General features: G+C 37.6%; 2 protein-coding genes, 2 long non-coding RNA genes and 1 pseudogene across 7 annotated transcripts; 4 read left to right on the plus strand and 1 right to left on the minus strand.

Moving 5' to 3' along the window:
- Positions 1-2,333: 2,333 nt before the first annotated feature.
- On the plus strand, positions 2,334-4,742 carry LOC133736418 (THO complex subunit 4B-like). The gene is made up of 4 exons (XM_062163898.1): positions 2,334-2,487; positions 3,136-3,204; positions 3,292-3,482; positions 4,403-4,742. Exons 1-4 carry the CDS (start codon positions 2,350-2,352, stop codon positions 4,671-4,673), a joined length of 669 nt encoding a protein of 222 aa, XP_062019882.1. The 5' UTR covers positions 2,334-2,349; the 3' UTR covers positions 4,674-4,742.
- Positions 4,743-5,497: 755 nt separating this feature from the next.
- Positions 5,498-8,624, minus strand: LOC133736426 (uncharacterized). 4 transcript variants are annotated; one of them, XR_009859563.1, is made up of 6 exons: positions 8,576-8,624; positions 7,518-7,562; positions 7,242-7,293; positions 7,037-7,091; positions 6,253-6,348; positions 5,498-5,929 (listed from the first exon to the last, which is right to left on the minus strand). It is a non-coding gene; the product is annotated as an uncharacterized LOC133736426 (long non-coding RNA). The 4 variants fall into 4 exon arrangements; XR_009859562.1 differs by lacking the exon at positions 8,576-8,624 and adding an exon at positions 8,504-8,538; XR_009859561.1 differs by lacking the exon at positions 8,576-8,624 and having other exon boundaries at positions 7,047-7,091; positions 7,518-8,087.
- An 840-nt stretch (positions 8,625-9,464) lies between these two features.
- On the plus strand, positions 9,465-14,283 carry LOC133727136 (glucan endo-1,3-beta-D-glucosidase 1-like; annotated as a pseudogene).
- Positions 14,284-20,275: 5,992 nt separating this feature from the next.
- On the plus strand, positions 20,276-22,299 carry LOC133727148 (putative disease resistance protein RGA4). Its single transcript, XM_062154776.1, has 3 exons — positions 20,276-21,532; positions 21,753-22,223; positions 22,279-22,299. Exons 1-3 carry the CDS (start codon positions 20,276-20,278, stop codon positions 22,297-22,299), a joined length of 1,749 nt encoding a protein of 582 aa, XP_062010760.1.
- A 20-nt stretch (positions 22,300-22,319) lies between these two features.
- LOC133746483 (uncharacterized) lies at positions 22,320-23,777 on the plus strand. The gene is made up of 5 exons (XR_009864188.1): positions 22,320-22,856; positions 22,942-22,998; positions 23,099-23,360; positions 23,435-23,514; positions 23,645-23,777. It is a non-coding gene; the product is annotated as an uncharacterized LOC133746483 (long non-coding RNA).
- Positions 23,778-24,132: the final 355 nt, after the last annotated feature.

A 24,132-nucleotide genomic window follows, 5' to 3' on the forward strand; every position in this document is an offset into this window, starting at 1 on the left:
ATATGATACGAATTTTCGAACACTCTTCAACTTCTAAAAATACTAAACGGATAAACTAAGAAACATATTGGCTTCTCATGACAATAAGATTTATGAACTTAAAAGTCTTCAAGTTTCGAAAAAAATGGAAGCTATAAAGCTAATGACTATAATAAGATTTATGAACTGAAAAATACAAACAATAAGCTCAAACTTGCTAAGTTTTCTTAAATAATATCATTCAAAAGACTTTAAAAACAAGTAAAAATAAGAACGATTAGGGTATAAACTCAGACATTATTCGTAGTAGTAACTCATTCGAACTACACAAAAATTAGATAATTTCATACACCATTTCTAAGAGATGTTTGGGATAGCATTTGGGTTAAACACATATAATTATGCCAGAGGAATGATTAGGGCATAAACTCCACCCCGTTTTCTATTATTAGATTCTGTATACAGTGTTTTTCGAGAACAGTTACAAACGAAAACATAGCAATTCGCTTTTAGTTGGGGAAAGGTAACATGTTGTTCACAATGTATTCCATTTGCGTATATGATCCAATAGTGATGACGTCTACATCCATCAACTGTTGTTGAAGTTGATTTGCAAGATTAGTATCTTGTTCAAGTAGCTCGTTCCTGTTATCTTTGGCATCAATAGACTCTTGTATACTTAGGTTCAATGCATTCACCTATCCATTAATTTGGTCGATTTCATTTTGCAGACCTGTTATTTATCCTTTCAACAAGTGTAATTGTTGATGATGATATTGATTTAATTCTTGATAATTAATAATTTCTTTGGTTTTACCTGGGGCCACATAGGGTCTGTGCTCGAGTGTGCGCCACACAATGCAGATTTAGATCGTGCTGAGCATCCATATAATTCACTAGAGATATCAGTGTATCTGGGACGAATACATGTTTGTCCTGGCCTAGTTATTGGACATTTGGATTTTCAGGAGCCGGAAGATCCATATCCTTTAAAACAATAATAAAAAAGTATTTAAAGGAAAAAAGAAGCTTTAATGTTTATAAGAGTCAATTTTTTATCACTATGAAGCGGTACAATATGCAGTATGTACAACATGACACCTTCCTTATTCAATAGGCAAGAAATGCTCTGTATAGTTCCTCAAATATTATTTTGGCCAAAAAGCTATGGTACCTCAAAGTGAGTGCATATAGATACATTCAAATTGCAATTCAAGATAGAGATTTCATAGTTTGTGACTTTGTGTGATTAAAAATTGTGAATCAATACGTTAAACCTTGCTAGCTTCGTTCTATTAAAAAAAAAAAATTCAATAGTTCATTCAATAAATATGGTGTAACAAACACTAAAGCCTTGTTTGGTTCAAAAATGAAATCAATTCCTTTGTGTTCATATGAAGGGAAAATAAACGTCTCGCTAGTTTTTCTTTCCGGTGTTTTGGAACGTTTTCCCAATAACAAGGAAAAAAACTCACTATAGTGTTTGATTTATGTAAGGAAATGAAGCTAAACAATATTAATATTTTATTGATGTTCTTATTTATTAAAATATAAAATTATGCAAATCTCTTGTCGCAGTGGCGGCAGCTTCCAACTCCTTATGTAATCTTTCAAATGAATAGTAGCACCAGCTAAATATTAAAATTCCCTGATCTAGAAAGGCTACTATTGTCTGCTCTTTCTTCCCTTAATTTTGGGGCTAACTGCCCAACCATTGGTGGGCAAAAGCCAATAAGAAAAGGTCTCACAAGCTATGTATGATGCATCCCATTCTTATGTTAACATTTGTTTTGATTTACTTTATGTGTTGGTTTAATTGTGTGAGTTACTTTATTCAATGGAAATTTCATTTTGATTAAAAAAATTCATTAATTACTATCATCATATGAGAAAGTTTGCAACTTATTTCTTTTTTCATCATTTTGAACATCGTTTTTTTCATTTATTTTTCTTATGAGAGACATGATTGAAGAGATGTTCCAAGAGATCGTAATAGGAAACAAAGAATTATATTTTTCTTCCAAAAGGTCGACCAACGCCGTCACAACGCCACGCAACAATGCCGTCACAACAGCCACGCTCACCAGCCACGAGGGCATAACGGTCATTTCGGCGGCGGAGGCTCCACCTCAGGCCCCTCTCGTCGGCGGAGGCTCCAACCGCAACGCCTACAGAACGGCGCCGTATCCCACTCTGCCGGTGAGCCACCGTTTACGCTTCCCCACATTCTCAACTTTTTTGGGTTTTCCGAGCTTCTTTGATTTTTTCACTCTCTTCTGCTATCAGGAACCAAAAAGGCGTAGGCTTTAGGGTTTAGGGTTTGCATGTATGATGTTTTGGTTTAGTGTTTGATGTGTGTTAGTGATTTTGATGCAGGAAATGCAAGGACAGCCTGGACCCAGAAGGATTGAGCTGCCATTGGCTTTGAGCCAAGCGATGAACAGTGAGGGAAGCACCAAGCTTTATATATCTAACTTGGACTATGATGTTACCAATCGAGATATAGAGGTAGGTATTTATTATTTTTTGACATGAATTTGGTTATTTTTTGTGTCCTTTCTCTGTTTGTGTTGTGGTGTATAAATGTATAATCCATGTGGGAAAAGAGGGGGCCTTTTTAGTCCCAGAGCTGTCAAAGAGGGTTATATATATGATTCAGTGAAGTAAAGCGGAATTGGGGTTTTAACTAAAGGGTGCCAAAGATCCCAACTTGAAGTTTTGGTTTGCAATCTTTTATGAACTCTGTTTGTCATGGTAGGAGTTTTACCAGACGACCCTCTATCCCCTGTTTCAAAAGAAATGGTGTCTTGCTTTTGATATGGTCACTGTAATCTGTGACCCTGAATCACCTGTCTGGGTTTTTAAAAGGAAATAGTGTTATTCTTTTGATATGGGCACTGTAATCTATGCAGGGGGTGTGTATATGTAAACATGTTTGTGGGGCAAATGAATGTGCATGTGTTCATAAGGTCAAGTTGTATATATAGGATGCTGCTCAATCTGCCAGTTTGTATGAGTGATTGTTCTTATTCTTCTTTATGTTGTTTGGTCAGTTTTAGACTCAAAAAATGTGCCTTGTAATTGTTTGAACTTTGTGGTTTCACAACTCTTTTGGCATTTAAGTTGAAAAGGTTATAACTACAATGCAATCTGCAGTTGCTCTTCTCTGAGGTTGGTGAATTGGAAAGGCACTCAATCCATTATGATAAAAGTGGAAGATCTAAGGTATCTTCACAGCTTGACATCCATGGAATTCTTTAAAGAATGTTTTTCTTTTCTTTGGCTTAGAAGGTTTGCGTTGCTTCTGTTCAGGGAACAGCTGAAGTTGTCTATAAGCACTATTCAGATGCTCTAGCAGCAATCGAGAGATACAACAATCAGCATCTTGATGGAAAGAAAGTGGAAATTAAGCTTGTGGGACTCAATGTTGTTTCTCCTGTTCCTCTGCTTCTGCCTCCAAATACAAATTTCATGCAAGAACATCCAACTCCCGTCTTCCAGAGGTATAGTGTTTCTTTCTTTCTGCTTCTGTGTTGGGAATCGGTATTATGATCTCTCTGTATGTTGTGTCTTTGCAATTAAATATAGGACTTTCCATTGAGTTGAGTTACATGAAGTCATATTTATTTGGTCTGAAATGGTTATCTTGATCTCCCTATGCATTTGGAAAATAAGCTAATGAGGAAAATATTAGTCCCGCTTCACTTTGGTCTGAGCTTTCATTGATGTTCTGTTCACAGTTTCATCATAAAGATTTGTTTTTATGTTGCCTACTAATTTATTTTGTATCAACTTAAGCCAGTGATTTCAAGCCACAAGGAGCATCTGTGTATCTATGATATTTTTATTTCCGACTTTATCCAGTTTTCACTGGTAGTCAAACATGTTTATACCAATACATTGGCTAAAGTATTTCTAACCAAGGCAGCATACTGAAAACATTTTTAATAACTTGAGCTATAGTTGTTCTCTTTTATGAAATTTTTCTATTAAGCACCTGTGTGATGAAATAGCAGTCTGAAACTATTGAAGGAACCTGCTAAAGAGAGGGAGAACATTATTCATGGAAGTGAAAGAAATGTGATGACTGATGAGTGTATGTATAATGTATAGGCTGTTACATATTGTGTGTGTGAAAGTTTACATGTGAATGTGTGAACACTTTCACACAGATGAAAAATATACTGATATTAGCATTTGCAAAATGCAGTCTATGTGTTGTTTGCAGACAATTATTTGGATTTGGAGAAGTGGGAAAGAAAAGACATGTTAAGTAGAACTTTGCTAGCTGATGTCTTCCTGATGTTGCCGTTTACTTGTGTTCACTATTTTTTTTTTCGCGGCTTAACTTCACTGGGAAAGCCATTACTGAGGAAAGGCATAGTCATGAACATGATCTTTTTCTTGTTTTGTTGGGGAACAGGCTAGGAAGAGCTGGTTCAAGGGGATCGTTTCATGGTCATGGTGGTGTTGGACTTGAAAGAGGCTGTGGACAGGTGAGAAATGGTGGTCCGAAGGTTACTACAGAATCTCAGCAATGGAAGAATGTGACTGCAGAAAATCAGCAAAGGAAGAATGTGATTACAGAATCTGTTAAAAGGAAGAAAACATTTTATGGAGATACAACTGTGACTTTTGATGATCTGGATGCTGATTTGGAAAAATACCGCCTAAAATGTAGGCCGGTAAACTGAAATCACAGTTAGATGACAGACATGGTAGTTTAGGGGAAGGCAAACTGGTAATATATAACATATAGATGAATATGGAGCACTACCTATTAGCATTTCTTGCTCCCTTGAATTATATCTTACAGTTTGTCTGGTATTTAGTACCACTTTTGTGCTGGGATGCAAAAGAAGTTTGTTACAAAGTCACCCCTTCAATTAGTAACAAGGACACCGCAGATACCTCAGTGCCATCTGCTATCAAACATATATATCCAAGGGGATTTTCTACCTCTGCTATTATTTTTGGCTGGTCACTTCTGTTATGATTGATCATTTTTATTAGTTTAAGCATACATACAGTGTGTTAATTGTTGGAAATTACATTTCTTGGTCTATGTGTTCTAAGTCTTTAGCTATTTTGGTTTGTGTTTTCAACTTGGTCAATTTGATCTATGTGTTATCTCGGTTAATCAATGGAGTCATTTCCGTTCATTTGGTGTTGAAGTCGGCACCTATTTCCTCCGCATTGATTAGTAGAGATAAAGCTATAGATCAATTTGACAAAAGTAAAACGGAAAAACCTATACACCAAGTTAACTAAACAGGTGAAGCACATGGACAAAGAATGTATGTAATTAACTCCATTTTATTCAATATTTTTCATGTTATGCAATTGCGCATGCGTGATGACCAAAAATTAACAACACAATTTGGAGTTGAGTTTGGGCCTTGGGCTTCCAAACCCAAGACTTAATGGGACTCTCAAATATAAGTGAACTAGAAATACTACCCGCGCTTTGCTGCGGAATTTGTTCTCGTGAGTAATTTAGAAAAATAACATACAAAAGGAAAATCATCACATTTCATTCAAATAGTGAAAACAGTTTTCATACATCTTAGATTTTAGCTGCAGTCTATTTGAAAGGAGATGATGCAAACATGCTAGCTGCACAAAAAGGCTAGCTATTCTAGTTGTAGCTTTACAAAAAGGATATAAGAGATAGGTTAATCTATCAAAAGGAGCTGCTGGAGTGAATTTAAGGAGTCAGTTTGTACAAAGTACTCCAGTTGGTTGTTTCAGTTGCAGCTTTGTAAAATGCTAGTGTTGGTTCAAAAAAGTGACGGCTCCGATTGGAGTTGTAGTTGCAGCTGCACGAAATTGATTAGTCTAGCAAAAGCTATATAACATAGCTATTTCAATTCAATTGTTTTTCTATTTAGCAGCTGACAATGGTGCTGATGATGATGATGTAGTTCCATGTTTTTCTGCTTGCCTGTCACTTTAAAACAAAGAAAATACAGTCATCTCATCAAAATTGATAAAAGTTGATTCTTCAAGTGAGCTAAACAGTAGATGAACCATAACTTTAATTAATTCTGGATACAAAAACAGTCGGTCTAAATTTGTAACCAGTAGTGCAGATTCAAAGAGACTATTAATGTATATTAGTTTTAATGTTTAATCAAAATTGATCATTTCACTGAAACATGCTACATAGAGTTCACAGACTATTAATATGGATTAGTTTCACTCTGTTCTTCTCTTTTGAAGGAGAGATCATGTTACGGGAAACCGCTTTAAAGCAACAAATGCAAAACTCACCAGCAACGGATGCCAAAGTGCATGGAGGCAGCAGCAAGGAAAGTAAATAGAGAGAAAGTTGAGAAACCAAAAACTGCTAGGCAAGGAAGAAGGCAGCTAAATGTAAAAAGAAAATGAAGAAACAGTTAGATGATTGCTTGTTGACCTCAGGCATGGGACAAAACTACGTAAAGGTCAGGACACATATGAAGAATGCCTAGCTAGTTAAGGTTTATTCTAGAATCATATGCATATTCTTTTCTAAGTCTATTAATAAGCTAAACTTGGGCTATATGCATGTAGTCATAAGTGAAACATATTAGATCGACATTCCCATTCCCATTAAACAAAAAGTTCAACAATTGCAAACATTTAAAAGAAGCTTGCCGAAAAAAAATTATAACAACTTATAAATTTGGAAGATACTGAACAAATAATTTCCTCAATCCTAAGTAAACCAGATTATCAGACATATGTCTAAAACTGTTTGGAGTAGATAATGTACTACAAGAAAGATTGACAACAGAAATTGCACATGTTTTCTTAATTGTTTGGGTTAAATGACACTAAACATGATTTTTAAAAGCCAATTTCCTGCTATTCCATTTATCTTATACAGTTTTTTTTTTTGGGTACAATTATACAGTTTTACTTTGAGGCAGAATGATAATAGTAAAAAGATATACCAGTGCTGATGGTATGCCATGAGAAATAAATCATATAGTTTTATTTATATTAGAAACCGAATGAAACAGTAAGTACCATATCATTTCGAATAGATAAAGTAAACTTCAGATTATTATACCAGTCCTTACTGTGGTGTAGTATGCTTCTAGAAAAGATCCTTGGATTGCCTCGTTCTGTGTAAGAGAAAAGGGACATAAAAAGTATATGTTAGCTGAATGATGGTAATTCAGCTATCACAGTGGCACAAACAAATCAAATAAACACTATGATCATACTCACAATACTTGGTTTCACACCATATAAACAAATTGAGAGTCTAATACCTTCAATGTTTCGGCGCAGACCAGCGTTGATTTCTTCACGGCTTCTTCATCCCTTCCAAAGAAGAAAACAGACCTATATAATTAGCATGAATAATAGGAAATCTGTCCAATATAAACAAATTCAGAATGTCAGAACAAATTGAGAATTTTAGACACAGACCCACTATACTTGATTTCTGTCCAACTTAATTTACTATTACTTTATTCAAATCAGCCAATTATCTTACACATGAATCTAGAAAATGTATACTTCGATATATAATTGGCATTGTATACCTTTAAGGAGGTTTCTTTCAAGTGAGACCAGGGATAGCTCCATCTCTGCAATCATAAACAAAGAAGTTACAAAACCAAATTCCACACATGAACAATTGAATCAGATGAGCTTCAATTAACGAAAGAAAGAAATAACAAAAACTCTCACCTACCCAGATAAGTGCATCAACTAACCCAAATTTGTACATAAATTGAAAACTATAACATTTTGACATCATAAATGGAATTGAAAGACTAAAACTTTGTTACATTTTTCACCAAAAAAAAAAAAAAAACCGAAGCAATTACAACAACCTATCCTTTCCTAGGTTTATCCATTTGAACATTTTCACACTAACTCAAGAAACCAAAGCAATTACAGCATTCTATTATTCATCCCATGATTAGATTCATACCTTGAAGCTGTCGCAGTCAATTACCTAAATTTGAAACTATAGAACAAATAAAGTATATAGAACATAAAAATTAATATCATTTCAAAACTAACAACAGTAAATCATCCAATTGAAAGAACAATAGTAGTGAAAGTATAGTTAGCTTATCTAAACCTCCATCCTAAATCCATTAAACACCTCGGAGTTTCTAGAAAAAAAAAATTATATATATATATATATATATATATATATATATATATATATTATGTATTATTACTGATACTCAAGTACATCATTCAAATAATTAAGCTTGTATTCGAGTAATGGAAACAACTTCATTCCTATTAGTGGTCAGAACCCGCATATTGTATGACCAATATTTTTCCCTTTGATCACTTTGATGCTAATCGTTTATGTCTTTTTTCTCAGTCTCTCCCCCCAAGTCTTTACTAATGCAAGAAAAACTGAATAACAATGGATGAATATAGCAGTTCTGTACTTAAGGTTCAAATTTCAGAAGGAAAGAGTTTTGGATGTATTTGAGTATCAGTAATAGTACATAGGGCACTATTACTGTATTACATATTTGAATATAAATAGACAGAGGCTCACCTTCTCAACAGAAATGACTCCCAAAGCAATTGAACTGTAATAGTAGTAAAAGATTTTCATTAGAGATCAAACCTGTTTTACTTGTTTTTGGCAGAACTCTGTTTTCAGATTACAACCAAGATCCAAACTTCAACCTGTTTTCAGATTACTCTGTTTTCAGGTAATAATGCGAATTTCTCTCTTTTCAGTTGTTCTGAAATTACCCAAAATCAAAAACTCACCTTCAACGTCCTCAAAATCAATCACTCAAACCCCAAACTGCAGCAGGAACAATACCCCTACAAAACCCAAACCCAGGTAAATTGAAAACTACGTAGATTGGTTCTTGAATAGGAAAGACCAAAACGGTGATGTATGATGATGGAAAAGCTGAGAGACCAACAAAAAAAATAAATCAAACAAATTCGAACCCATCATAGAATACCTGAGATGATTTGTTCGAATCGAGCGACAACTTCTTCCCGTCTCCCTCTTCTTCTTCTTCTTCCTCCTCCTCCTCTTCTTCTGTTTCAACAAAATCGGAAAGCAAAAAACAGGTTTTGTTAAGTGTAATCAAACAGAAACCCAACATAGACTGAAAATTGAACCGAAAACCACATTGACAGTCTGCAAGAACCGATGTCGGTGTGGAGATAGTGAAAACAGATACTTCCAAAAAGAAGAAGAACCCAGAATTATAGCCGAACTTCTCAGGCAACACTGTCATTCATCAAAATAATAAGGGCAAAACCGTCACTCCACTGTGTACAGTGATGAACAGGGAATGGGGCAACAGAGCTTTAGTATATTTAAAATTTGCGCGCCATAACTCGTACAGCAACTCTAACAAGTCACTAGTGCCTAAATATGAAAGATGTAACCCCAAGGTAGTCTAAGATATCATCCTTCAAGTTCAGGCACTCGGACTCCTCCATCAGTGATGATGATATATCCCTCCCGTTAACCCGGTCGTTGTTGGTGTAATGGTGTCACCCTCGACTTCCCTTCCTCCAATCTCACATTCATTCTTGTCCGGGGAAGCCCATATCTCACATACTCTGTTTCGAACCAGACCTCAATATCATTCTCAACCATCCACGCCATTCTATCTCTCTCTTCGAGCCAAGATCACACCAAGCACACCATCCAGCTCAGTAACGATCAGACATGGCTGGTCTACACCTCTTCGCCGATCCATTTGACTGACCACAACTTGTCTGTGATCACTTCTTCTGGGTTTTCAGGCATTGTGAGGGTTGCCGTGCTGCCGGACCCAGAATCTGAGGCTCGATCTCGCTACCCTGTTTCGGGTGAGGCTGTGTCCAGAGATGGGTTTAATTTGGAGTATAAGTGGGAAGCAAAAGGGTCTGGGGATTTGCTTATGCTGGCTCATCCTCTACAAGTGAAGCTTCTTAAGAATGATGACTATGCATGTGGCTGTTTTGGAGGGTGTTAAGTATAGGAACATTGATGGTGAGCTTGTTGGTGTTGTAGGGGACTCGTGGGTGCTGAGGCCAGAGCCTGTTTCGGTTACTTGCCATTCGATTAAGGGTGTTAAGGAAGAGTCGAAAAGTGAGATCATGGCTGCATTGTGCCAAGATGTGGAGGGTTTGAGTTTGACACCAGTTGTGACAGAGTCTTCGTATTTCTAGGGAAGTTGGTTGCCAAGGCGGCGAGGCTGGCTTTGATTGCTGAGGAGGTGGGTTATGTTGATGTGATTCTGGCGATTGAGAAGTACTTGAGGGATGCAATTGAGCCATGGTTTTGGATGAGACTTTTGGTGGGAATGGGTTTTTGTATGAGAGTGAATGGGGTGGCATTGTTACTAAACAAGGATCATTGGATTCTGGTGCAGATGTCGGGTTTGGAGTTTACAATTGAAAGTACTAGAATGCCCGGGGGGGGGGGGGGTGAGGGTGGGCTGTGAATAGGCAACACTCTGGGATGTACACTCAAAACTGATCTCAAGGATTATAATAAGAATGTTATCCCAAGACAATGAAAATAGAACAAGTAGAAATCAACGTGTCAAGCAACCAATAAAAGTAAATTGACACCTAATAGGAAACAAATTTCCCTAAAAGATAATATGCAATAAAAACTGATTTTAACCTAATATGTGCTCTAAACAAAACACGTCCAAATCAGAGAATTAAACATTGACAGAAACACTTGATATGACAACCCTTTTAAAAACCCAGACACGTAGGAGGGTGTATTGTATTTGGATTTGTGCAGACTTTTTTTAAATGACAGACTTTTTGAAAAGTCCACAGACTCTTTAAAAAGTTGATAGACTGTTATGGATTTCTTAAAATCATTGATTTTAGCAACAGACTTTTATTGATTCATGAAAATCTATATACTTTATTATGAATGACTTCTACAGATTTCCTAGGATGTACAAAATATAAAAAAACAAAAATAAAACAAATGCAACCCAAACACAAAACAAAATAATAACTTGTTGTCTCTTCAATGCTCCAGTATCTTCTAATAGAAACTGACTCAAATAAATTATTGTTAGTCTGTCTAGGAGTTTGTTCTCATTCCTAATCTCCCAACAACATAAATATACAATATAGATCACTTGATGTTTATGATTAATTATTCTCATCAATTTTATTTTCGCCGATTAACATATATTGTAGCAATATTGGTCAATGTCTTGATCTATAATCAATCAATTGAAATTCAATTGTTCAACCTTTTTTTTAACCATAATATAAATTCAAATTAATGAGAATAATTAATTATTTAATTAATAAGATAAAATTTATTATGGTTCAAGGTCTTAGGGTTAGACCACAATATTTGAGTTTTAAGGTTTCATAAATCATTTTTATTGCTATTAGGGTTCGAAGTATCACAATTGAAAAAAAAAAAAAAGCAAAACAAAACAAAAATCACATTAAACAACTACAATGAACATGTTGGGTATCAAAAAAGGTTGATATCATAAAAGAATATAAAAAAGACAAAAAATTAATAAAGAGGGATGATGAAGGACAAACTTCTTCGTGCGTAGAGAGAAGAACTTTGATAGACCTTTTTTTTTTTTTTTTTTTTGAAGAAGAAACTTTGATAGACTTTTTGAAATCTTTGGTCTGGAGGCTGGAAAATTATTGGAGTTTGGTATGTATAGTTAACACTACAAAGTCCATGATTTTCTAATTCCATAAGTATGAATGATATTTTGAATACCTCTGTACTTTTATTCATTTTTAAAAGTCCTAATTGAATACTCCTAGATTTTGGTGGAATTCATGAAGTCTTTAAAAATCCTAATTGAATACCTCAAGACTTTCATGGACTGTTAAAAGTCTATATTGAATACACCCAGACTTTTAAATTCCATAGATTTCTTTAAAAGTTCCACTAATTCCATATACAATACACCCCCCGTAAGTAAGAATACTAAATAGATCGACCACCTCAGGATTGAACCACAGCTAACAATCCTGGAACTCAATCATGCACAATGTAATGAATGAATCTTACCAAGAACTTCCATACGAATCAGTAGGGTCTTGTCTTGCGTTACATGCCTTGAACTTCAATTCCAATTGCTAATTAAGAACATTCATCTCACACACTCTCTTAAGCTAGAACTCTCTAGTTTTGTATAAAGGGAATGCCAACATACAAGTTCCTATACTAACAATCTCCCCCTTTGGCATTCCTATACAAAACTACACTCTACTCATCATAGACTCAAAGTAACCGTCTTCCATCATATCAGACACTTCCATTGTACCTGAAACACTCAATCAACATACCAAGTGAAAAACAACTGATATTGCATTAATCAAAAGTTCAAAGCAGTCGACAGTCACATGATCAACTTCAAACCAATAGTTCAGGTCAACACAAACATCTAGCAACAAGGAAACCAAAACAGAAAAGTAAGAACAAGCTAGCAAGAATCATTCTCCCCCTTTTGTCTAGGAATGACATGGGGACCTAATCAATATACTCAATGCGAACACCAGCCGGGAGAGCAAAGTGATAACCTCCCATGTCAACAGAAAATGGAGCTCGGGGATCCGGAACATCCTCAACAGCATCCTCAGTAAGAGTAGTAGCCTCAACCGCTGCAACCACTGCAGCCTCGTCATCGGCAAGATCAGTATCGGCAGGGACAGTAGCAGAACTAGAGCCAGGCGGAGGATCAGAATGACCAACAACAGTGGGTGGATGAGAAGCACGAATGTAATCCAGAAACAAGTGCTCAAGCCCACCAACTCGGGTAACCAGTGTTGGAAATTTAATTAATTTAAATTAGATTAAATTCATTTGAATGAAAATTCAAATTAACAATTTTGATATATATGAAAGAAGTAACTGATCATCTTATCCAAAGGTTATAACCTTTCAAACTAAACACAACGTGGAAGTTGTTGTGTAGAAATGTATGACCTTTCAAATAGATGCTTCAGACTCCTATATCTACAGAACCAATCCCACCACTTTGCATCCAACTTTTGCATCAGAAAATTCATCTAGTATTCAAAGAATTTCTGCATTTCATATTAGAGTTAAAAACAGAGAAGGTTCAAACACTACATTGGTTCGCCGTTTCTTGCTGATTAAAGTGCTTTCTCTGCAAGAGGAAAGATCGTTGTATCCTGGGAGGCATTCACCAATTCAAACCTTCAAGCACCTGTGAGGGGCGATTTGTCTTAAGGCTATAGAATCAAATTCTAGCCTCGTTCTGTCAAAGGTTTTTCTAAGATTTCATACTTTAGTTTTCTTATATCGTATTTGATTTGAATTACAGTGATTTCTTATAGACATACGGATTCACAATATAGCAATTTCCTAATTATTTTTCTAACAACCAGTGTGTCAAGCTGAGCATTAACCCCAAGAATGAGGGTGCGAAGGCCTAGAACATGATCCTCAAGAACCTTCAATTCCAATTGCTAAGAACATTCTTTTCACACACCCTCTTAAGCCAGAACTCTCTAGTTTTGTATAAAGGGAATGCCAACATACAAGTTCCTATACTAACAACAATGATCACCATTATCACTTGGGTTACTTTCCGTATGGCATTTCAGTGCTCGCTAAGATTGACTTGGAATGGGGGATGAAGTATAAGCCTCAAGCTTATTCATTTGCCGCGGATTTTATGAACTTAATTAGAGAGGAGGTCAGGTTCGAGTTATCCAAGGCTGAGGTGCTTTGATTTGTATAAACTGCATTCTTGGGCAGGAGGGGTGACTGAATTTGGAGATAGCAGGAATCAGGAGAGCACTAGCGAGGTGGTGAATGCTAACTACTCAGCTGCATTGTTGGGATTAGCATATGGAGACACTGATCTTGTGGCCACAGGGTCAATGCTTGCAGCATTGGAAATCCAGGCAGCTCAAATGTGGTGCCATGTAAGAGAGGGAGATAACATTTATGCACCAGATTACACAAAGGAAAGTCGGGTAGTTGGAGTACTGCTGTGGGCTAATAAGAGAAACAGTAATCTTTGGTTTGCGCCTGCACAGCGGAGAGAGTGCCTGCTTGGAATCCAGCTGCTGCCTATTGTACCTATTACTGAGGAATTGTTCTCTGATGTTGGCTATGTTAGGGAACTTGTGAAGTGGACTGAACCGGCTCTTATTAGAGAGGGTGTTGGGGAAGGATGGAAAGGGTTTGTGTACTCTTTGTAAGGGATTTATGACAAGAATGGTGCTTTGAATGGTCACGATGATGGCAACTCGCTTACGAATCTGTTATGGTGGATCGACAGCAGAGGTGAGGAAAGAGATGGATGCCAAGTCGGAGAGAAGATTTGCTCAGTTTAGGCAGTCTCAATCTGGTAACTAGTTGCATTATGATTGTAGTGAGACTCGACATAGTTGTGATCACCTACTGATTTACTGTCATTTTAATAGACTCTCGTTATATATAAATTTGATGTGATGTTTGACTCGGTATACGGTATTTACTTGCCTACCTTTTGCATGAAATTACCTACTCGTCCCAACCTTGAGCACTTTAGAGAATAGGAATTATAATTACGAAGTAATCTTTTGTTCAAGTAATGATGGTAACTGAATAACACAGTAGTTACAATTTCAATTTTTTTCTAAACTTCTGATGATAATTTCTCACAGCGTGAATGCATAACCTTTTTTGCAGAAGAAAACCACTAACAAAGGAAGTCTTTCTCGCAGAAGAAGAAACTTTGAACAATCATAAAAAAAAAAACCTAAAAGATGTTAGCATTCCCAGCTGATACTCTTACAATTCATGTTAAATATTGCAAGAAAGTTACTAAAACCAATACTTTTCTCAGAAAATCAATCGCTTCGATGTCACTAGAGGAGCAAAATCTCTCAACAGTCATTTTACAACAATCAACAACTACCTGAAGAATAACGTATTTACAGTAAAAAATAAACCATGCAGGTCCAAAAATCATAGCAGGCACACTTTGAGATGCCCTGAAAACGGACAATCTGTAACTCCCACAACAAATAATGGAATTAGAGAGCAGAGGTGAGGAAAGAGATGGAGAAGATTTTCTCGGTTTAGGTAGGCAGTCTCTGAGTTTGGTAATTAACTAGTTGCATTATGATTGTAGTGAGTACTTGTAATTAATCACCTATTGATTTACTGTCATAACTGGTGCGTTGCTGCATGGAGGTAGTGGAAGAGTGCTGTTACTTGTGACTCAAGTTGCAACTGCATGCAGCTGTATTTTCTGAGAAATGTCTACTCGCTTTTTATTTATATTCAATTACTAGAGAGCATTTGTTTTGTCTATTATTATTGACTTTGAACATTGTTCTGTTAGATTATGAGTAGCACTAAATCGAGCATCAGAGGTTGCTTTGAACTTATTTTGGTAGTTCGGTTGTACCTAGCTAGGTGGAGGATGGGAATAATGATCAGCCAATACTTGATTGTAATTCCAGCTCGATAAACTTCCAAACAGTTGTGACAGAGTGATACACTAACATCAAATGACCAGCATCTTTGAACCTGCCTTGGAAATTCTCTACTTTTGCAGAGAGTATAAGCACTATCCTTGATCAACAGAATCTTCCTTACAGTTTGTCCACCAACAGTTCTTCTCTCATTTCAGCTCGTTGGTACAGATACATTAAGGAAGAATTGTTGACTAGCTTGTTGTCGAAGCCAGAATATTAACTGCCACAGAACCAGTGACTGTTCCAGGAATGAAGGTACAAATCACAAATTTCTTAATTACATTGTTCTTGCACCTTCTGGATCCCACTTCCTCACGCTGAAAAATGTCTGCTCAATATTGTGTCATTCCAATTGAAAAAAAAAAAGAAAAAAAAAAGTGATGGACGGCAGGGAAACTTCTTTACATGGAACTGTCGATTACTTTCAGAAGTCTTGACAGGAAGATAAGAAGAACGTACCTTCATATGGAACTTTTAAGACAATTTCATATGCAAGATGGTATGCATCTGCTAAACATAATTACTAGTCAGCATTTAGCAAGTATTTATACATTAATAAGTATTTGTACATTACATTATTCATCAGCCTGTTAAAAGTCTATTGGCAGACTGCACTTTTAGGAGATGCTCATACACGATTCCATTCTTATGACCTATTTCCTTCTATGACTTCTTCAACAGACCTTTCTCTATCTAGGGCAGCATTTGTTTCATGCATCAAGCATAATTCATGTATCTACTCCAGAGGACAGGCCACATCGAGGTCATTTGCTTCTTCTGGACTGCATACAACCATTATACATTTAACAGGACGCTGAGGCACCAATCTTGGCATTAACACACCCCCCCGGTCCTTTCTTTTCTGGTATGGTACAGGTCACTCAAAAACAATATTGAAAGAGCAGAATCGACCCTTCCTTTTTTTTTTTTTTTTTTTTTTTTTTCCATTATTCGAGTCCTCATCCCAAAAGCAGAATAGTAAATGTTCATTTGGGTCCATCAAAGATTTAAAGCAGATCTATTCAAGTGCATAGATGTTGATGCTAGACAGGGCCGGCCAACTTCTACCAAAATTTTGAGCGTGTTAGAACATCTTCAGGGAAAAGGCAAAACAAAATTCTAGACCTTCATGTTACTCAAAGAATTCTGACCAAAGCAAAACATGAAAGAAAAAGCATTATTCTTTATCATTTCTTTTGGCCAATTGAAAGAAAAAAGAGAACGAATTTTTGGTGTTTTATCGATACCTTCTCCATTTTATAAGATCGCTGTACGGTCTAAGAGCGCTCACAATGAATCCAACCAAAAATAAACGACATAAACGAGTATTAGAGAAACTTATGTGTCGCTCTAGTGGGTTGTATGCAACCACTATCTGAGTTATTGAATCCAACCATGTCATGAGAGATGACTTATGGGATTTTGACACATATAGGCTTTGACATGATGATCCGTGTATTAAAGACTTTACACGGACATCCATTTTCAGAACGAAGCAAAGTAAGAACCACGAATTGGTTTGAGGAGATTCACATGCGCCTCATGGCGCCATGATTGTGCAAAGACCGGCCATACATGGTCGGCGCCGCCTACCCCCTGCAACAAATACATGGCATTGACGCCATAAACTCCTCTCTCTACTTCTCAAGTCTATTGTGACATTATGGCTTCACCAAAACCTTCATTGGTTGATTATAAAGCCCATGTTTCGTTCTGTAAAGCCTGTTATTTAGGATTGAGACCATCCTATGCAAAGGAGATTGAGGAAATAATTCCGTTCTTACAAAGAATCTAAGGGAATTCTATGGATTTGATCAACCAACTTGCAGACCGTATAGATGTTTTATGGTGTTGGTTGATACGCAAACACACTGGTCACGTGTTGTGCCATTATCCACTCGTAATGCTGCTTATACTACATTCCTAGCACATAACATATGGCTACGGGCTCACTACCGAGATCATCCCATTCAGTCAATTTGACTTGATAATGCTAGAGAGTTTACATCGACAATTTTCGATGACTATTGCATATCATTGGGTATTGATATCAAGTATCATATTCCCATGTACACACCTAATTGGTCTCGCGGAAAAGCCACCATTAAACGACTACGATGGTAGCCCGGACATTGGTAATGCACACCAATATTTCCGCTTGGGTAATGCAATATCGCATGCAGCTATGCTAATTCATCTACGACTCATAGCAGCCACTCAACTTTTATTTGCGTTACAGCTAGTGACTGGGTTCGAGTCTAATATCTCGTATTTATGCATATTTGAGTGTGCGGTTCATGTGCCAATTGCGCCGCCACAGCGCATCAACATGAGTCATTGCAACGAATGCATATATATATATATATTTGTTGGACATGAGTCTCCAACTATAAGTCCGCTATGTAGAACCCTTGACAGGCGATCTCTATTTCGCTGGATTTGCGAATTGTCACTTTGATGAGACAGTCTTCCCGTCGTTAGGGGGAGATTAGAACGTCAATGTTCAACAGGAACGACATGAATTGTCGTGGTCTGTCCCCACTATGTCTCATCTTGATCCCCTAAAAGTGACGAGATCACATATACCTGCTGCAAACATGCCTGCAAGGATTGATGTCCCCACAAGAGGACATGGTGCCACCCAGAGAAGATGGGAACTGCACCACTACCATGGATGGTAGTATGGTGACGCCACAAAGGTGGCATAATGGCGTCATAGGCCATGGGTTCCGCTAGAGAGAGTAGGAGACCCATAGGTTTGATGGATTCTCGCCCTAAGAAGAGAGCCAGTTTGGCACAACTTGATCCATTGATCATTGATACTCAAAATCCGTCTCATGAGAATATTTTGGATTGTGGTTATGTCCAAGAGACATCGTTGGGGGACACCTCAATGTTAGAACCAATTCATGAGAATATAGAGATCTCTACGAACTACACTAGTGTACATGAGGACGTGGAATTATTGAGACCAATGACATCGAACTTTACTCTGTTGAAGAATGCCAACGTAGAGAAAATTGGCTTAAATGGAAAGATGCGATCCATGTTGAATTGGATTCACTAACGAAGAGGAAGGATTTCGGGCCTGAGATGCCAACACCTCTTAACATAAAACCTATTGACATAAATAGGTCTTCGTTGGATAGCGTGATCAGAAAAAGAGATGGTAATCTCACCTTATGGCGCAAGGTTCCTCACAACGCCCTGGAATCGACTACGAGAAGACATATTCTCTCGTAATGGATGTCATTGCACTCCATTACCTTGTCAGTTTGGTAGTTTCCAAATAACTGAACATGCAGCTTACGAATGTGGTCACTACGTATCTCTATGGGGATGTAGATACAGAATATAATGAAGGTTCTTGTGGACTTTATTTACCAAAGTCAAGTGGCTCTAGACCACGGAGCGCATTTGCAACGAGGTTGAAATGCTCACTAAAATGACTACTTGATTGGGAAGGGATATAATGAACTATGCCCACGCGTTTCCATGACAAGTTCCGGATTTGCAATTGTCGCGGTTTATGTTGATAAACATAATTGGAACCCTTGAGAGTTAAGGTAAACCGCTGAAGATCTGAAATCCGAGTTTGAGAGGAATGACCTTGGGAGAACACGGTTTTGTCTAAATTCAGAACTTGTATACCGTGTCAAGAGACATTTCTGATAAAGTCAAAGATGTACCATGGTCGTCCGTAGTCTTGGCCCTAAAAGGGATCCGTTTCGTCCCAGGGATGATGACGAAGACGTGCTAATAGCAGAAGTGCTTACTTATGTACAATAGGCGCATTATTGTACTTAGCACAATACAAGACCGGACACCTCAATTATTATGAACTTGTTGGCTAGATATAGCTCCGCGCCAACGCAACTCCATTAGATTGGTATAAAGACAATCTTTCGATATTTGAGAGGTACGATTGATATGGGCTTGTTCTATCCCTACAGAGAAAAGAGATGACGGAAGTGTGGGATCGGACCCCACAAGGCAAAATGCCACCTTCCGTGCTCCTCCTCCCCTCCATCAAAATGACAACAAGCATTTCTAAATATTGAAGTGAACCAAATCCGATCAGAGGATAATGTAGCGGACTTATTTACTAAGTCGTTACCAAAATCCACTTTCGAGAAACATGTGAAGAGCATCGGATTGAGAAAGTTATCCGAACTCCCATGATTGTAGCAATCAGGGGGAGATATTGACATCATGGGGGAGGCATGATGTCTACATGTTCGATCTCGAAGAGTGAAGGACGTGTTGTGCTCTTCTTGTCCTTTGACCAGGGCTATTTTTGTCCCACAGGGTTTTTGTTACATGGCAAGGTTTTTAACGAGGCAACGATCAAAGCGTCATCACCAAGTTTGAGCGGCACAAGGGGTAGTGTTGAAGGATGTCGACATAGTGTGCCTCTACAAACTAGGGTTTAGGATTGTAATAGGAAAGTGTTATAGGTATTCAATTGTATTCGGATTCTCTTACCTTTTGTATACCTTGTAACTCCCTATATAAGGGCTCCTATTATCAATAATAAACACACAATTCTATTCTCCTACAACATATCATTTCTTTTGGCCAACTGAAAGAAAAAAGAGTACGAATTTTTGCATGTGGGCATCCTTTTCTTAATTTATTTTACCTGTTATAGAAGGTGGGTATCTTCGTTGGAGAAGTTTTGCCTTTTTTGCCTTGTCGACAAAGTTATGTATCAGCGATCTTATAAAATGGAGAGGGTATCGATAAGTTGCCTAGTCAATCAAGACGATAGCACACTCATTATCCTACATTATCCTTTCCTTTCAGTCTTCCATTTTCGATTACTCACAATTCTCAAACCCTAGCTAGCTATTTCAAGAACATGGCTGGAATACTAGTTGACGTTCTGTTAGAGCGTTTGGCTACGCTCGCCCTTGACAAGGTCGAACGCGAGCTGAAGCTGGTGAGAGGGGTTAAGCAAGAAATCAAAAATCTCACCAAGAAACTCAAAGCTATTCGAGCTGTACTGGAGGACGCAGAGCAGAGGCAAGTGATGGAAGCCAGCGTGAAAGATTGGCTGAATGAGCTAAATGATGTTTGTGACGACATGGATGACGTGCTGGATGAGTGGATCACTAGAGCTCTCATGCATCAATTGGAGAAACAAGAAAAACAAGGTGCAAATGCTCTTGCTACTACTAAGAAGAAGGTATGCTTTCCCTTTCCTTCCTCTTGCTTTCGCTTCGGCCAAGTCAATCAGCTATTTCGTCGTCACGAAATTGCTGCGAAGATAAAAGAGCTAAATGAAAGTTTAGATTTGATTGATCAAAACAAACAAAGTTTTGGCTTTCATCAAAACACCACTAGGGTCCCCGAACTACCTCAACGACAAAAAACTACTTCTCTTCCCAATATTAAAACATTTGGTCGAGATAAGGAGAAAAACCTCATAGTTAGCAAGTTGATAAGTGAGAGTAGTCAAGAAAAGGAAGTTCCTCTTATCATCCCTATTGTAGGGATGGGGGGAATGGGGAAAACAACTCTTGCTCAACTTGTTTATAATGATGAAAATGTCAAATCTCATTTTGACAAGAGAATATGGGTCTGTGTCTCGGACCCTTTTGAAGAGATCAAGATTGCTCAAGCTATCATTGAAGAAATAGATAAAGATAATAGTTCAAAAAGCTCAAATGTGTTGCAAACCCTGACGCAATGTATAGATAAATTGATTGAGGGTAAAAAGTTTCTCCTAGTTTTAGATGATGTTTGGAGCCCAAACTCTGATCAATGGGAAGAATTGATCAAACCTTTACGTAATGGTGGTATAGGAAGTAGGATATTGGTGACCACTAGAAAGGAGGAGGTTGTTACTTTAATGAAAGCAACAACTCAATTGATCCATTTGAAGGAGTTGGGTGAAGCATTTTGTTTGTCATTGTTCTACTACAGTGCAGACATGGATGAGAGTAGTGTGTCCACCGAGTTTAAAAATATTGGATCAGAGATTGTGAAAAGGTGCAATGGGTTGCCTCTTGCTGCAAAGACATTAGGAAGCCTCATGCGTAATAAGAAAAAGATTCATGAATGGCAAGCTGTTTTAAAGAGTAAGACATGGGAATTGAAAGAGATTCAACAAGATGTTTTTCGACCACTACTATTAAGTTATCATGATTTGAGTCCAGCAACCAAACGTTGTCTTTTGTATTGTGTTACATTTCCAAAAGATTATGTGTACAATAGGAATTGTTTGATTGAGTTGTGGATGTCGCAAGATTATTTGAATGTCAAAGAAAGTAAAGAAAAGATAGTGGTTGGTCAAAATTATTTTGATGACTTAGCAATGCGGTCATTTTTTCAAGATATTTGAGTTGATAGTACAATTGAAATGCCTTAGAACATTAGACTTGCGTGGTTGGCGGGGGAAGGGTTGTCTCAAAGAAATTCCCGAGACGATAGGTGGATTGATACATTTGAGGTATCTCGATTTATCCGAGAATTTGGGGTTGGAGGAATTACCCAGTGCCCTGGGCAGCTTATACAACCTGCAAACCTTGCGACTTGTTCGTTGCGTGAATCTGAAAAAAGTAGATGTCCGAAGGCTGATTAACTTGAGGCATCTTTATGTTGAAGGCTGTTGGGAGCTAAAGTTAATTGAAGAGATTGAGAAATTAACAGATCTGCAAAGGCTAGATCAGTTTGTTGTCCCAATTATCGGTGGTGATGAAGGAAACAAGTTGGAACATCTGAAAGACTTGAACCAGCTTCAAGGGAGTCTTGCTATTCGTATTCTGGGAAATCCAAATATGGCGGAGAATGCAGCAGCAATCATGGTGAATAAGGCTCACCACCTGGAATTGAGACTAGAGTTTTACTCGGTTGATGAAGGAAAGCATGGAGAAATTATGAATGGCTTAGAGCCGCATCCAGATTTGGAATCTTTATACATCTGGTTTTATAAAGGTGGCGCCTTCTCCCATTGGTTGTCGTATTTACACAGCTTGAGAATGCTCATCCTTGAGACTTGCACGGAATGTGGGGTTTTGCCTCCTTTAGGGAAACTGGCGTCCCTTGAATCATTGCATATTGTGCAACTCCATGGAGTCTCAAAGGTAGGAGTTGAGTTTTTGGGAATAGATGATGGGCAAACCTCCTCATCGTCTTCCATTTTCATATCATTCCCCAAGCTTAAACAACTTGGCTTCTACAACATGGGGCCATGGGAAGAGTGGGTAGGAGTGGAAAATAATAATATTACAATCATGCCATGCCTCTCTCAATTGACAATTGGGTACTGCTACAAGCTAAAAGCACTGCCGGACTTCCTGTGGGAGACACCACTACAGAAATTGCACATCTTTAGATCTCCAATTCTCCAAGACCTTTACAGACAAGGAATAGGTGAGAAGTGGGCCAAGATCCCAACCATCGTGATAGAAGACTAATCTGGATGACGCATCTCAAAGGTACATTTGATACAGTTGCTTCATTTAATTAATGGGATATTTCTTATTTGGATGTGTAATTTCTCCATCATTCGACACATTCCAGGCTTCAGCTTCTCTTGAAACAAGCACAGTTCTCTATCATTCGTCATATTTCAACCTGGTGAGCTTAATATGTGCACTTATCTGTTATTATTTTTATCACATGCATGGGACTCCTAGTTATATAATTGAATCATTTCTTTTACCATTATGTATTCTAGGGATGCATGTCCAATGGAAGTCAATATTGGAGCTAGGGGACAAGGGAACATCAATTGAGCATCAGGCATTGTCTTCCCCCCTACCCTTCAGATACATCAGTGATTAGTTGAGCATGAGCTAGCAGAGTTATAGCATAGACCAAACCTAGGAGGGTACGAAAGAGGTCAAACACTTGAGGTGGTCATACATGTGCTTCCTCAGATCGATGCTCAACTTTCTATCAATTTTAGCCGTATTCACCTTGATTTTTTCAGGATACAGGTAACTTCAATGCTCTGATTTTTATGCCCAGTCTCTGTATTTATTAGCAAAACTAAGTAGCTTTTATACAGCAGATGATCATTCATGCCCACGTGAATAGCTAAAGGGATTCTTGGACTTCCAATTCCAATACTAGATGATCTTCACCACTAAGGTTTGTTTTTCTTTTGTGCTGACGTTCCAGATAGGGAATTCCCCTTAAATCTTTTGACAGTTGGTAGTTTATTGATTTTCTTCTGTAAACCAAGTTATAGATAAGTCCTCTAATTATGTATCTATTGTAGATGTGAACCGCACCAGGCTGCTTGTACTGCTCGTATTGAAGCTGCATGCATAAGCATTCATCATGGCATCTGAATTTGGGAAACTGCATAAGTACCAACTTGTAGATTATATTATAACTTGAAGTTCTTGGTTTTCATGTTGGACTATTAGCAAGTCTCGTAAAACCTTTTGATTAATTACATGGACTGAGGACGGTCTAGTCAAGAATATCGATCTCTTCCATTGTCTGGACTTTATTAGACTTACTGGGAAGCTATGCAAGGTTATGACAATGAGCTGTCATTGGAGAAGTTAAACTTGGGATTGTTCCTTTGGTCTAAGTAGGTTATGCTAGCTTGTGTATCCTTCTGCTCGTCTAAGTTATATCGTCATTGTTTATATAGGTACATAACTCCTGCCATAGAATTCTAAATTTGCATGTTTTAGTATATTTGGTGTTTATCAGTAATTAGCAAGGAAAAAGAAGTGAGAATATTGATGCATTATA

The sequence above is a fragment of the Rosa rugosa genome, chromosome 1 (genome assembly GCF_958449725.1).
Source record: "Rosa rugosa chromosome 1, drRosRugo1.1, whole genome shotgun sequence".
In the NCBI taxonomy this organism is placed as follows: Eukaryota; Viridiplantae; Streptophyta; class Magnoliopsida; order Rosales; family Rosaceae; genus Rosa; species Rosa rugosa.

Coding starts and splice junctions, on each gene's coding strand:
- LOC133736418 (XM_062163898.1), top strand. CDS start 2,350: ATGCAGGAAATGCAAGGACAGCCTGGACCCAGAAGGATTGAGCTGCCA. Junction 3,205..3,291: donor ATAAAAGTGGAAGATCTAAG/GTATCTTCACAG, acceptor GCTTCTGTTCAG/GGAACAGCTGAAGTTGTCTA. Junction 3,483..4,402: donor CCAACTCCCGTCTTCCAGAG/GTATAGTGTTTC, acceptor GTTGGGGAACAG/GCTAGGAAGAGCTGGTTCAA.
- LOC133727148 (XM_062154776.1), top strand. CDS start 20,276: ATGGCTGGAATACTAGTTGACGTTCTGTTAGAGCGTTTGGCTACGCTC. Junction 21,533..21,752: donor TGAAAGAGATTCAACAAGAT/GTTTTTCGACCA, acceptor CATTTTTTCAAG/ATATTTGAGTTGATAGTACA. Junction 22,224..22,278: donor AGAATGCAGCAGCAATCATG/GTGAATAAGGCT, acceptor CGGTTGATGAAG/GAAAGCATGGAGAAATTATG.